The sequence below is a fragment of the Sebastes fasciatus genome, chromosome 10 (genome assembly GCF_043250625.1).
Source record: "Sebastes fasciatus isolate fSebFas1 chromosome 10, fSebFas1.pri, whole genome shotgun sequence".
NCBI classification, from domain to species: domain Eukaryota; kingdom Metazoa; phylum Chordata; class Actinopteri; order Perciformes; family Sebastidae; genus Sebastes; species Sebastes fasciatus.
The window spans coordinates 16,324,108-16,338,691 of NC_133804.1; the positions used below are offsets into that span (position 1 = coordinate 16,324,108).

The window sequence follows — 14,584 nt, forward strand, 5'->3', positions numbered from 1 at the left end:
AATTATGTTTGATTGTGATCGGTAAGATAAGCTGGCCGTCCTCTAAGTAGGTGAACGTGTGTGTATACTCACAGCAGGCACAATGCATAGGCTCCTGGCACAGACTCACTGTCTCTCACTAGGTAGCTGCCATCCCTCCCTGCCCGTGCCAGCAAGTCCTCTGCGTGCACACGGCTGATGTCACGATGATACCATGCCGCCGTAGCCATGGCAATCAATGTTGCGAGATATGTTCATAAAAATAATCCACATGAGGTGAACACAAATTTAACGCCAGACTTTGCTCAGATCATGGCATCGCGCCGGCAGACTGTCATTCAAGTTGTCAGCGCCAGAGTGTGTTGAGTGGTCTATTATAGTGTTTAGATCTTTCCCATGATCCTTTTCTTCGTGATCAAAGTGTCAAGCAGACAACCCATCACTTTGTCTGTACCAGCTAGCACTTCCTGGGTCCCCGTTGGCTCCTTCAGGGTCACACATCCTGTTGCGATGGAGGAATAAAGACATCCAGCTGATTGTGAGGTTAGTCCACTTTAACAACAGTCTGCTCCTCAACTGATAATATCCGTGTGTAGAGAGACCCTGTTTCAGTATTTGGTCGCAAGTTGCTGCACCCAGGTGGGTGTGTTGCTCCAACAAACACAGACCATCGCAGCAGCGGCGGCGAGGGAGGGAGGGTAGGTAGAGGAAAAATAGCGAGAGGTGCTGCACAGTCTTGAATGAAGCAGCCACCCCTGAGGCAATGACGGTGCCTCTAGCTTAACCACAAACACAAGCCCTCCTCTTGTCCCAAAACAAAAACCCCACATGCAAACAACAGGAAAAGAAGAACAAAGAATGGCAAAAACAAACAAATCAAGCCACACGTACGTACGGCGCCCACACACTCACACACGTACACACAGCAGAGGCAGAAACAGATGGAACTCAGTCAGCACTAAAACCAGACAGGCATGCAACAGAAACCAGACTAATTCAAATGATTTCCCAGCTCTGTTGCCATATAAGGGAATAGGAACACCCTCCAAAAAGTCCAGCTGATGACTGCAGTTGTCTTTGCTTCTTCCAGGCCCAGATTCCATTTAGAGTGTGTCTGAGTTGGACGTGGGCTACTCCGGGGGTCTCGCTTTCATACTGTATGTTTGTGTGCTGGCGTGTGTGTCTTGTCCGCTCTGGCGTGGTCTCCAGCGGTTCTTGAGAGTGCTGTCAGAGCAGAGGGAGGGAGCAGAGAGGCAGAGGACAACTCCGCTAGAGCGCAGGGCAGACAGAGGAAGTGACTCGACATTCCAGATGGCGGACATAGCCAGGAGAATTCTTGCGAGGGGCTCAACTCCACCACCAGTGTGTGAAACAGCAGACTGCTTCCTTTCTCTCTCTCTCTTCTCTCGTCTCTCTACTCCTTCCTCCCTCAGCCCCTGCCCTCAAATTCAAAACAGAAAACACAGCTTACCACACACACACACACAGGTGAGTTCAGTTTCTTCCTTGTTTTTTATCATCTTTATCTTCAGACGTTTCATCCTCTGGCAGGCATATTTACTTTTCTTTCACCAACCGTTTTTCTTTTCCTCACCCTCCCTAAACTTCCCTTCCTCTTTTTGCTCACTCCTTCCCTCTCAGCAAAAAAGCAGCCTCCATATGGTTATGATCATCGTTCACTTTCTTATTTTTGCCCTCCTAGAACATCGCCCATTATTCAGCCCTCCTACTTCCCTCCTTCTCCATTAGCTGGAGCGTATAACTCTGTGGGAAGCTGTTTGGTCCCATACTTGCTGTTCATGCTTCTCACTACTCAGCAGAAATGTGCCGACCACCAACCGCAGGCCCCATAAAACAAATAGACACAAGTCCATCCCAATCTGATGACATCGATTTAACCCTCCATCTGTAGTCACTTCTTCGTAATATTGCTATGAGCTCTCTACAGCACATAATTGAAAGATATATAGTGTCATATGCCATTGTGACAATGCTATTGTGGAGATGCTAACATGCTCACAATGACAATAAAAACATGCTGATGTTTAGCAGTTAAAGGTCCTAAATGCAAAGATTGGGAGCATTTCTACTGCCTCCGCATGGCTCTCAACATGGCGACGGCTGAGCCGGCGGGCTGCCTCTGGGTCTGAAAAGTGAATCCGATACTGAAGTGCCTTAAACTTGCATTCTTTCTAACAGCCAGCAGGGGGCGACTCCTCTGGTTGCAAAAAGAACCAAGATGGCGACGGACAAAAACCAAGATGGCGATGGACAAAATGCCAAATTCAAGGCTTCAAAACGGCAGTCCACAAACAACTGGACATGCATGAACATGCACTTAAAAGACAGGCACGGCCGGCACGGCTATGTCAACAAAGGGAGGAGAAGCTCTGATTACAACACACACAGAGGGAGAATGACTTCATTCTCTGCTCAGGTAGATAATACTCTGGTATATCTTTACATAGCAAATAGTTGTTTGTTGCTATATTAATGCTTTAGATATCGTATAGAGCACCTTTAATGTTTAGCAAGGATGTTTACTATGTTGGCCATCTTAGTTTAGTGTGTAATTTTGCCAACATTGGCTAAAACAAAAAGCAATAAACACAAAATACAACTGAGGCTGAATGAGAAATGCCATTAGTTTTGGTACTGGATCATAAACCAAAAAGATGAAAATTAAAAGGGATCACTAAAATGATTACAAAACTACAAATGTCAACCTTGTGGTGGCGCTAGAGGAAAAGGTAAGAGATCACCAAAGTCAGTGAGACACATCATCTGGGAACTATGAATTTTGTGCCAATCCATCCGTCAGATGTTGAGATATTTCACTGGATAAGTGGAAACATTGCTGGTGGAACTTCCTTGGATCACCAAGGTCATTAGGGTTCATCCTCTGGGTACAATGAATTTCTGTACCAAATTTTATGCTAATGTTCAATGATTTGGTTTGAGCAATTGAAAAATATATTGTCTAAGCTCTTCATCACAACAACAACAACAACAATAGCACAAGCTTTAGCAAAGATATATCTCTGATGGGGGGCTGATAACATTTACCTAAACCACAAAACATCTTTAGCACCAAAACCCCATTCTTTAGAAAAATACGCTTCCCCTCTCTTCTCCATCCAGTTCTACCAAGTGCTCTGCTTATGCCAGCAGTGGATTGGACAGGAAACTGAGACAGACACTGAGACAGCAAGATGTACTCCATTTCTAAGAACCACCTGCTCACTTTCATCTTCCACTCCGGCTGCGAGATCGGATTTTGATTTTAATTAGCATTGTTTTATTTAACTTGAGTCAGACACCCGCATAGATGACAGAGATGCTTGAAGAACTTGCTGATATTGAACAGTACCTCCATGGAAATACTTAACAGTACTCTATATTATATAATCACGGCCAGGAAAAAAAACAGACCTTGATTATGTAACATGTGAGCAGAACATCTTAGGGAGTATTAGGAGAATAATTAGTTAAGTAAGGAAGTCTCTATTAAACATATTCACTGTCAGTAAAACACCTCCATCAGAGGATAAACAAAAAAAAAAACATCCTAAAACATAAAGTATTAATTAAAATCTCTGGAATATTACAAACTAAATATTAACATTTTAACAAAAGCCCTAAAGCTAATTATGTGTAGAATTATGTTTTTAAAAGAACAACATAATCCCCCAGTAAGCCACGTCATGAACAAGAAATGGGTGTTGAATAAGTGCTCTGGTCGTGCTCATAACAGCTACGTATCTTTCCAACTGATGGCAATAACAACAACCTGTTAAAGTTATAACATCAGTTGAGTTAGTGAGAAGCAGTTGCTAAAAATACAGATGGCTAAAAGTCACATTGCAGAACATAATTGACAGAAAGCCAGCAGGTAAGCTTCCTGTATCATTGACTTCACACTCAGTGTGTGTTTCAAGTGCATTAATCATTTAAATCTGCGATGTTGACTCCTGTACATCAACACTAACAGCACTTGCAGTTCACTATCAGTCAAACACAGCCCCACTGCCTCGATTTAGCAACACGCTGAAGTCTGTGTTGTTAAGAAGTGGTAATACCACGGTGCCGTAATGCACTATGACAAGTCAGCAGTCCCTTTGAGTCACAATGTTGACTGTCTATTTAAAGAGCTTTCCAAAAATGGCACCAGATTAAGTGTTAAGGGGCTTATGTGACTGTATGTAACCTCACACAGACAAAACTGTAAAGGAGGAAACCCCAGAGAGACAGATAATAAGATTACTCTAGATTTTTTTAGTGTCCTTACCGTGGATAGTATTAAGTGGAGAACAAAAATGCAGACCTGTGTACAGTAGCTACATCATATGACAAACAGTGCATCACAATGATGATCTGAAATGTTGGTGATCAGGGTGAACAAAACTTCTAAAACTGGGTAATACATTCATATCCTAACAGATCTCTTACTCTGTTCATTCATTTCACAGAGTTCATCAATGACTAAGAATTACACAAACCTTAAACCTGTCTCTACCCCAAGAGTCCTGAGAATAAAGTGAATACATGTCAGTATTTCTTCAGCATTCAGCCAGTTAACAAGACAAATCAAAGGAGGGGTAAAGCTTTCATGCAGTGCTGTTTCCCTTTGACTATCTCAACCGGGATGTGGTTTGGTTTGCCTGCACTGAAGCGGAAAGAGGCCGTATCAGAATGACTGTGAATGCCAATAATACAATACACAGAATAGAAGATACTAGAAGCAATCAGGTTATTTATTATAGATAAAATAGTTAGAACAAGGTTTCATTTTTGGTAACTTGGTAGCTTTTCAAGCCACTGATTTTGAACAGAACCTGCATGGAAAGACCTCATGTTCACTTACTCTATTATATGGTTATGACCTGGCAGATCAGCTGAGAGCCCAAATGGGTGTTGATTAAGTTTTGCTACTAAAAGACGTATCTCTATGGATAAATCTTTGAAAAAATGGATATTCAAAGCTATATCATATCCACAAACAGAAGAAATTCAAATCTCAGGATTATATCAACGCGTTCCCATCCCAACTCATCACACATCGTCGCTTTGTTGCGCCCCTTGGCGTCACTTCATTTTCGGCATCAAAACCACCATAGTTAACCTTGGCGTCACTTTAGATTTAGGCAACAAAACCACTATAGTTAGGTTTAGGAAAGAACTACATGGATGGGCTTAAAACTGACATTGAATGTTGTGAACACAGGACACGAACAGTGGTCTCCTGGATGAAAGCCTTGTGTTTGTTGGACCCATCCATCCCCCCTCCCAACCGTCTGGTGTGTCTTTTCGCTCTTTAAGCTACATCACCATACTCCCGGCGCACTTTCTCAAAGCATTTACTGTTGGCGTGGATGGGTTTACATTTTACAGTGAATGGAACGCCCGGTACGTTTCATACCAGCGCTAAAAGGTGCCTTGTGCAGCGGTATCAAACGCCGACGGCCATGACAAAGCTTCATTATTTGACGCCCTGGGAAGAGAACGGGCTGATTATATTTGTGTTTTTTAAAGACTTTTTAAGACCGCTTTGTTTCTTTTAAACTTTATTTTCCAAATTGGAGAAATAGAAGTGTATAGGGCTTTAAAGGAAAAGCCAAAGCACAGTCAGTTTTCAGTATGTATGATCATTTTCTGCCCAAACTGTGGCTGTGATTTTGGAGTTACATAAAAGCCTCATGGTTCCCATAAAAGGAGCCACTGCTCCCACACATCACCACTCTTCCAAAAGCAACTGTTTGCTTGAATTTCTTACAATGACATCTGGTATATTACAGCAGAATAAAGCATGCTGTCCACAGGTCCTTAGCTGTTCTGGATTTTATTGCACTGACATATTAGAGTCATACATATAGGAATGAACGTTATATGTAGAGCACTGATGTAGAATGATTCGGAAAGCAGCTTTAATGTATTTGCCTGTGGGTAACTTACAACAGTGCTGTCCTATCTGGGCAGCTTTAAAGAGATCTCAAACCTTACTCCAGTATGACATTTGAATGGAGTCCAACATAAACATCCAATCTAATTCATTATCCCTGACTGTCAAGTTGGCAGAAACCCTCATCCAGCTCTCTCATTAATCACTCAATTACAACTGTCTGAAAAGGTGAGAAGATCCTCCAGCAATCCATCGGATTTACCTCTATTGCTCTCTGTGTGCCACTGGATCAAAGGTCACTGCCAATGAATGTGGGTCTTTTGAAAGACCTGAACGCCAGGCTAAACCTGCGCCTCCTCCCCAAATGACAATCATAAACTGTGGAATTGATTGATGATTCTTTACTAGTTGTAAAGCCTTGTCGCTTGCACAGCAGTAAGTCGGCAGGTCACTTAGATTTCTGTAAACCTGCCATGAGCACAGATTGCAGAAGGCTTGGTAGAGGAGCCATCTGTCGTCCCAGCTACCATAACAACCAAAATCCAACTAATACCACTCTAGTCTCGTCTAAGCTATAAGAAAGGAAGTCCTTGAACATTCACGCACAGTCCATTCACAAGAGAACCCTTTAACCTTAGCGAGGCTCAAATAGCATCTCACAGCTCGGAGCAAAGAAGTTAAGTGTGAGCCACTAAAAACAATATCTTAACCAAGTTTTCATCATGGACTTTGAGAAACCTTTCCCCTCCAGGTCATGCCAGCGGACAGTTTGCCATTTGCTCCGCCAATATTATAAATTCTGTAAGAAAAATGCATTTTTTGAACAACTACTTACAGTAATATAGAAAACATATGCAGATAGTAGGCTGATTTCATTCATGATTATATCCATGTTCCATCACTAGCTATAGGAAAATATGGAGGACCATATGTGCAAAATGTTTAGTACACAATATTGTTTATTTATCATCTCCTGCAGCACATGTACTGTAAAAAAATAAACCCAAAGACCAAGTGACCAACTTATTTTTACTCCAGGACATGGCCTGCAGTCTGTATCCGTCCCATCCCCAAAACTGCCCACGCCTCTTGGCTTATTCCCTTTAAGTCACATACACAACAGTATTTTTACACACGCCGTGCACCAAAACAGTAGCGTTCTAATTAATCAGATTTCCTCTAAAACAGCCTTCTTTAAACAGGCTGGGTAAGCTGAGGGGAGGGCTCCAAGGGTGGGAGGTCATGGTATAAAAGCAAACAGGAGTCAGTGATTGGCTCTCACACACACGCAACACGGCGTCCGACAACAGTAACTGATTACAGGAGACAGCAGAGAAGACTCGTTGACAGAACTGAGGGAGCGGTAAGTGAGCTGACCAACGGCACATTAGAAATATAGTGAGATGACAATGATATTACAGTTAATGCACAGAGACCACTCAAACTATCTGACAGGAAGAACATGCTTACAATTATTAAGGAATATTATTTCTTGATTATTTTGTTTCATTCTACTAGGAAGCTAATCATAATGATGATTGTCATGTCACAAAAGTCATTGATGAACTTCATCAGTGGTCCTTATGATTGAAACGCTCTTGGATTAGTATGTGAATCATGTAGAACATTTTAAAAAAAGAGTAATGACACATTTTTTAATAGCGTTTTTGGAAAAAGCCTCTAAAAAATCCTACAATAAACTAAAGATGACATTAAATCCCAAAATATCCAGTGCACCTAATAATCATAGAATTATCAGCATTATGTGATTTAGTACCTCTGACTGTTCATCTTTTCTATTTGCAGACTGGATCTATAACTTTGCTATCAACATGTCAAAGTGAGTATAACATTTTCCTGACATAGTAACTGATTCAAATTCATTCAATTTTTTGAGGGCATAAAAATGCCATAAAAACATATTTGATAAAGCTGAATCCTATCAAACACCACTGTAACAGTGATGATTCATGCTGTCTCAAAATGAAAAGGAAATACCAAATGTTAATCCTTGCATTCTTCTTGCAACTTTGAAATTGATTTTTGAAACTTGACTCATTCAATGGAAAGAAAGGACTTATGCGGGGATCAAAGTGGATAATAACTTCACAAGAACGAAGCCCCGTGTGGCTCATATAACAGTATAACATCTTGGCAGAGGCACCTACAAGAGTCACTGTGACTCCTCTAGCACTTGAGTCTTCCAGGGTAAATCCTGATTATGGTGGATTGTGTGGATTTGATCTTTGAAGAGAGGTTTACCAGACAAAGCAAAAGTTTTAACGGGATTACAAACACCACCGAGGATTACCAGTTTGTTTACGGCTAAAAGGGGCCGCGCTTGCAAGGTTATGCAATACCAGGAATCTTTAGAAAAACTTAATTTTTGGATATTGACAATTTCACATGTTCACCAAGAAATATTTCAATATAATGAAGTCAAGATAACGGGATACTCTCTGCAGGTACACAGGATTATTTCGAGAGATTTTCAGGATTATGCAATTTCCATGAGTCAAATAGTCGAGTCAGCACCATGTATGGAATTTATAAACAAAAATCTGATTAAGTACTAAGCAAAACGAGACATTTGTAACTTTATATATGTTACTAAGTAATGCAAATCACAATTATGTCTTATGTACAGATTAGACAATTGTGCCAGCAGGTGCCTTTCCATCCTGAGCACTAATCCTTCAGGAGTGGGGGGTGGTCTATCCTATAATTGGAAATGACAACTATGGGAGGTGGTGGATGCACAAGACTATTGCCTATAAGACCAATTCAGAAGTGGTAAAAAATATAGTAATAATAGTTATTGTAAGGAAAAATAAAATGGCCCAATTCCTGAACGTCTTGCGTTTTTAATAAATACATTCAAGTGTTAAGTATGAAATAATAGTCTCTCTTATTTCTCTTTTCAGGGTATTTAAGAAGACCAGCGGCAACGGACATGTAAGTGGCCTCTATAATATAGTCATTACAGGGCACCTCTTGGTCATAGGGAGGAGTGCATTTTGTATGTAGCTATTCCAGCTCCCAGAAATAACTTCCAAACTCTTGTAACCTTGGCGGAGGAGTGACTGTTTCCCTCTCTGCTTTTCTCGGTTTCTCTCAGATTGCCCTGTACTTGGGGAAGAGAGACTTTGTGGACCATGTGGATTCAGTGGAAGTAGTTGGTGCGTGGCACAATTGTCTCTGTGCAAATTTGAGGATGTATGAACACACACAGTATATGTGTAATCTAATGCTAATGCTTTTCCTCTCATTTGCAGACGGTATTATTAAAGTGGACCCTTCAGGTCTTGACGGCAAAAAAGGTATTTCTATCTAATTCAATACAAGTTATAGAACCTAAATTTATGCAACACAAAGACTACACTAAATATTCCCCTCTCCGTTGCAGTGTTTGTATACCTTGCTTGCGCCTTCCGCTATGGAAGCGACGACTTGGATGTTATTGGGCTGTCCTTCAGGAGAGACATCTGGATACAGCGCGTTCAGGTGTATCCACCGACAGGTGAAAACACAACCAGAACACCAATGCAGGAATCCCTCATGAAGAAAGTTGGAGAGCAAGGATGTCCCTTTACCTTCCAGGTGAGGAATTATAACTCACTCTTTATATAACATATTAACCTGTCCTTCAGTCAAATATTAGATTGATCCACCACAGATAATTACTTCGCATTTACTTTCCAGTCATCTTAAAATGTTGCCTTGTTTCTAATCGTTTCAGATGCCAACAAATCTCCCATGCTCAGTCTCCTTACAGCCTGCGCCAAATGATGCTGGCAAGGTACTACTACCATCCATTTTCATTATCTCTTTTCATTCGCTCTTATACTTTAAATGTCTGACAAACAAATGATTTATTTGTTCTGCTGTAGGCTTGTGGTGTGGACTTTGAGGTAAAAGGATACATTGCCAATGCAGCCAACAATGTTGATGAAGTCATTGAAAAGAAGTATGTATGCCCACAGTCAAACCACACTGTCAGCCCAATCTTGTATTGCATTAAAGCACATATAAAAGGGATAACTGACTGACTATTGTGTGTCTTTTTTTGTGGTCTTATAGGGACACGTGTCGTCTGATGATTCGCAAAATACAATTTGCACCAGCTAACAACAAGCCCGGACCCAAGGCTGATATTGTCAAGCAGTTTATGATGAGTGACAAACCTTGTCACTTGGAGGCCTCCCTTGAAAAAGAGGTACACTGATGTCTACATACTGTATTTTTGGCACACATAACTATTGCTATAATTATTCCAAATAAATTATTCTTTTATTTAGATTTACTACCATGGAGATCCAATCACCGTCAAGGTGAAGATCAACAACGAAACCAACAAGGTTGTGAAGAAAATCCAAGTCTCAGGTGAGCAGCGAGGAAAGATTGAAGTCAATAAATTGTGTTTGTGTGTAGCTCATAAGAGAAGGAAGAGAGTAAAATAATACAAGTAATGGTTAAAATATCTGTATGTTTAGATATATGTATTCAAGAGTCATACATTTTAACTTGTCATTCTAACTATTAGCTATTATTTCTTTTAGTTGAGCAGCTAACAAACGTGGTGCTCTACTCATCTGACACTTACACCAAGGCAGTCTGCTCTGAGGAGTTTGGGTAAGATTTTCCCTGCATCAAAAGAGGCTCATTAGAAGGATTTCAGATTCAATTTAATTAACTTGTGAATTTCTGCCACATTAAATATCTGGAAATACTAAATATATTCTCACATTTTCTCCCATACCATTAAATGTAATCAATAGAGCTACTACTGAGAAAAATTAAGTGACTTGTTTCTGTATTTCACTGTTCTTAACAGGGAGACAATTAACTCCAACGCCACATTGGAGAAGTCCTTCCAAATAACCCCCCTGCTGGCCAACAACAAAGAGAAGCGGGGTCTTTCAGTGGACGGACGGCTAAAAGACGAGGACACCAACCTAGCATCCACCACCCTGTAAGTCCCTCGTCAAAGGGCTTACAGTGAGCCCAGGACAGGTTTTCATCCTCTTATTGAGTGGTGGTGGTGGTGGTGGTGATACAACAGTCCAATGTGTCATCCACTTATCGTGTCTTAGATCAAATCCTCAAGCTCTGAAAGGTAAACTATTCCTGTCTCCTCACAGGAGTCAAGGAGACAAGGAGATGCAGGGAATCGTCATCGCCTATAAAGTCAAGGTCAACCTGATGGTCGGCGGAGGAGGGTAAGGCTCAACTGAATAGAAAATATTCACGCTTCGTACTTCAAATTGTGCAGACTAAAGGTTTATTTTATTGTGTTCTCTCTCACCAAAAGCCTGCTGGGTGGCCTAACAGGAAGGTAAATATTGATTCTCCTTCATCTGCGGCCACATGTTATTAGTGTAAATAATTTAGAAATGACTATTCTGTATATTTCTTTCATTTTCAGCGATGTCACTGTGGAACTTCCTCTGACTCTGATGTCCCCAAAACCTGCCGGTCAGTGCAGTCTTTTTGCATACAATTGCATACAAATGCTCCCTGAAATATTCCACTTCCAACAAAAAAAGACAGTATTGATTAATTAACATGTTTTATGTCATGTCCTCCCTTTCTATTCCTTTACTGCATGTCATTGCTGTATCCTGAGCAGAAGTGTGAGTATAAATTAGTCTCTATGAAAAGATATTAGCCTGTGGTTGTGATGCTTGTGACATGCTGCTTATATTTTTCTCCTGCTTGTATGTTTTATGAACCACAGCCAATTGGATTAAACGCCTCAGTAGTTCAGGTGAGGTCCCCTCCGATTCAGTGCTTTTCACAGTGTTCACTTTTTCAAGGGCTACAACGCATGTCTTCTCTATGAAATAAATACCACTACGATGTTAAGTTCATGACCTATATCAACAATACAATCAAAGGATTGTTCCATTTGTAGGACAAGCATTTGCAAAGTAAAGGTTATTAGGTCTTTAGAAAGAAGCATAGATGTGATGGCCCTTGAATGAGTTCACTGTTTCACCCTAGAAGCCTGTTGCATTTGTGTGAAATGACCCATTGTTGCTCCACCTCCTAGATGATGTTTGTTACATCATCCAGTAACTACTAATCGGGATGTTGCACAATAGCTATTACTGCATATCTTGTAATGTAATGTTGGACTCACAGAATCAGTTGTTTGTCCGTTTCGTGCCAACAGGACAGACATCTCACTTCAGGACACGGAGGGTTGAGACGACCCGCGAAGGAAAATCACCTCTCTGACAGAGAATACAGAACACAAAGGAACTCAGCACCAATGAAGAAAAGTACAAAGTGTCATTGAATCACTACAATGTTTTTATTTCACCTGTACATATACATTTTTATTAGGCAGCATTACCACGAAAGGAGTCACTGAAAAAGAGTCTATACTCTGTGTGACATTTCTCTGAATGCCATTATAGCATTAAATAGAAATAAACATGTAATGTACATTTTTGTTTGTCAAAAGAAATGTCCTATAGTATAGAGTGTAGACTTTTCTTTCTATGTGTTATGATTACCAAACCGTTATCTATCCTTAACCTTTATTGCTGTGTCATTAGAGCCATGATATATTATGACCGAATGTACAGCTGTGGGACGAATATCCCCAAAATACTCCTATTGTGTCACTCTTTATCAACAGGAGCAGTTAATAAACACATTGGTTCCCCAATTATTTGATTATGCTTGTTTATTTTGCTCAGTATTTTTATGTAAAGCCTTATGTTTTGTTTTTAAAACTGAGAGCTTCATTATACCAACAAAGTGCTTCATTACAAAAATGACAAATTGGGAAAAAAAAAAGTAGCTCTGATATGAAGAGCTCATTCTAAGCTAACAAAAACACAACGATTCTTAGTTTCAGGTGATTTATACACAAATGAAAACATAGTTATGAATATTATATTCCTGCTAATAGGTCACCCAAAATCCTACACACTGGCCCTTTAATAATTTTACTAATAAAAGTGAAAGAATCATTTTAAAACAGTGTTTTCTTATCAAAGCTCTTGGGACTAAAATTAATAGCCACTGACACACAAACATTTCTCTGAAAAGTTGCTCTGAGTAGTTAGCACTTCTCTGAATCACACAGCTAAAGATAGTAGCTACAAAATTAACTATCTTTTTGCTACACATTGATGTGGTTTCATGGCCCACTTCTTCCAAAACTGTGACACACATAGAAAACCAACCACTGGTTTAGAGAGACTTCCTCTTTTTGCCCAAACAAGCACCAAACACACTTTCTTACCTAGCTTAATATATCAGCAGCTGCGTTACCTAGAGGAGGCCCCCAACTCCCATCACCATCCGAGGGGAGGAGGTGGAGGTGGTGGACACCTACAAGTTCCTGGTGGTACACATAAACAATAAACTGGACTGGACCGACAACACCGAGGCCCTCTACAGGAAGGGACAGAGCAAACTGTTCTTCCTGAGGAGGCTCAGGTCCTTCAACATGTGCAATAGGCTGCTGCAGATGTTTTACCAGTATGTAGTAGCCAGTGTGCTCTTTTTTGCTGTGGCTTGTTGGTGGGGGTAACACCAACACAAGGGATGCCAACAAACTGAACAGGCTGGTGAGGAAGGCTAGCTCTGTGGTTGGATCTGAACTGGATGATCTGGAGGTGGTGGCAGAGGGCAGGATGAGGAGGAAGCTGGATGCTATCCTGGAGAACCCCTCCCACCCCCTCCATGATGAGCTAGTCAAGACTCATCCCCCCTCGGCACAACACAAAGCGTCCACTTTCCATCATGGTCCACAACCAAGACTGACCCCCACATGAAAACTGCACTATCTGGACTATCTGCACTACCTGCAACCACCTCTCTTAACCACTGGTGCACTTTAAACTTACTTTACACTACATGCCATATACCATTTTATAGACTGCACATATTACATCTATTTATTGTACACTACATTTTTTATTTACGGACGGTACACGCTATGTCCATTCACTATATTCATTCACTATGTTCAATCACTATGTTCATTCACTATGTATATTCACTATGTCCATTCACTATGTATTTTCATTATGTCCATTCACTATGTCCATTCATTATGTATATTCTGTATTTCTATTTATTGTTTTATAATCTTTTTGTACACCTGTACCTCTCTATCTGCGCTTTGCTGCTTTTGACACCTGGATTTCCCCTCGGGGATTAATAAAGGAACAGTTTTTTTCCCTGGGCCATACAGACACTGAACAAACAATAAATCTGTGCAATATTAATACACTGAATGTGAAATACATTTGTCTGTGCAATATATCCTTGATGCAATATACAGTACACCTCAAGTGCAACTACCTTTGTTTACATTTTATTTATTACATCTACCCTACCTATTTTACAAGTACAATTACCTCTGTTTACATTACATCTATTTTTATATTCTATACCTCTAGTGCAACACTTCTGTTTATATTTATTTATTACATCTATTTTACATTTTATACCTCTAGTGTAACACTTCTGTTTATATTTATTTATTACATCTATTTTACATTTTATACCTCTAGTGTAACACTTCTGTTAATATTTATTTATTACATCTATTTTACATTTTATACCTCTAGTGTAACACTTCTGTTTATATTTATTTATTACATCTACTTTACCTGTTTTATTTGCTTTATAACTGTGTGTGTTTTACCTGTTATATGTTTTATCTGCCTCGTTTAGTCTTGT

The 14,584-nt window shown here is 40.2% G+C and overlaps 2 protein-coding genes across 6 annotated transcripts in view; one reads left to right on the top strand and one right to left on the bottom strand.

The window, feature by feature from the left end:
- Positions 1 to 14,584, bottom strand: part of inppl1b (inositol polyphosphate phosphatase-like 1b) — a 39,252-nt gene that overhangs the window by 24,271 nt on the left and 397 nt on the right. The window contains exon 2 of one of the 3 annotated variants that reach the window (XM_074648510.1): positions 12,021 to 12,114. The exons of 1 other annotated variant lie outside the window; for it this stretch is intronic. Coding sequence is in view for 1 of the 2 variants with exons in the window: in XM_074648508.1 (XP_074504609.1) it covers positions 73 to 209 (137 nt within the window). In the remaining variant the exon portion in view is untranslated. Of the gene's footprint in view, positions 1 to 72; positions 1,763 to 12,020; positions 12,115 to 14,584 lie in introns of those variants that run through there. One more of the 3 variants, XM_074648508.1, reaches the window with a different exon arrangement.
- Positions 6,865 to 12,551, top strand: arr3b (arrestin 3b, retinal (X-arrestin)). 3 transcript variants are annotated; one of them, XM_074648513.1, is made up of 17 exons: positions 6,869 to 7,241; positions 7,685 to 7,718; positions 8,803 to 8,833; positions 8,997 to 9,057; positions 9,154 to 9,198; positions 9,285 to 9,478; positions 9,618 to 9,677; positions 9,769 to 9,845; positions 9,959 to 10,094; positions 10,177 to 10,261; positions 10,438 to 10,510; positions 10,713 to 10,850; positions 11,020 to 11,097; positions 11,190 to 11,213; positions 11,304 to 11,357; positions 11,616 to 11,645; positions 12,054 to 12,551. In XM_074648513.1, exons 2-16 carry the CDS (start codon positions 7,711 to 7,713, stop codon positions 11,626 to 11,628), a joined length of 1,077 nt encoding a protein of 358 aa, XP_074504614.1. In that variant the 5' UTR covers positions 6,869 to 7,241; positions 7,685 to 7,710; the 3' UTR covers positions 11,629 to 11,645; positions 12,054 to 12,551. The 3 variants fall into 3 exon arrangements, with proteins under 3 accessions (XP_074504615.1, XP_074504614.1, XP_074504613.1); XM_074648514.1 differs by lacking the exon at positions 12,054 to 12,551 and having other exon boundaries at positions 6,865 to 7,241; positions 11,304 to 11,353; positions 11,508 to 11,631; XM_074648512.1 differs by lacking the exon at positions 11,616 to 11,645.

What these genes read in the sequence shown, in the direction of transcription:
- arr3b (XM_074648512.1), top strand. An exon ending in AGACCAGCGGCAACGGACAT is followed by an intron (nt 8,834 to 8,996) that starts GTAAGTGGCCTC and finishes GGTTTCTCTCAG; the next exon opens with ATTGCCCTGTACTTGGGGAA. An exon ending in AACCTAGCATCCACCACCCT is followed by an intron (nt 10,851 to 11,019) that starts GTAAGTCCCTCG and finishes GTCTCCTCACAG; the next exon opens with GAGTCAAGGAGACAAGGAGA.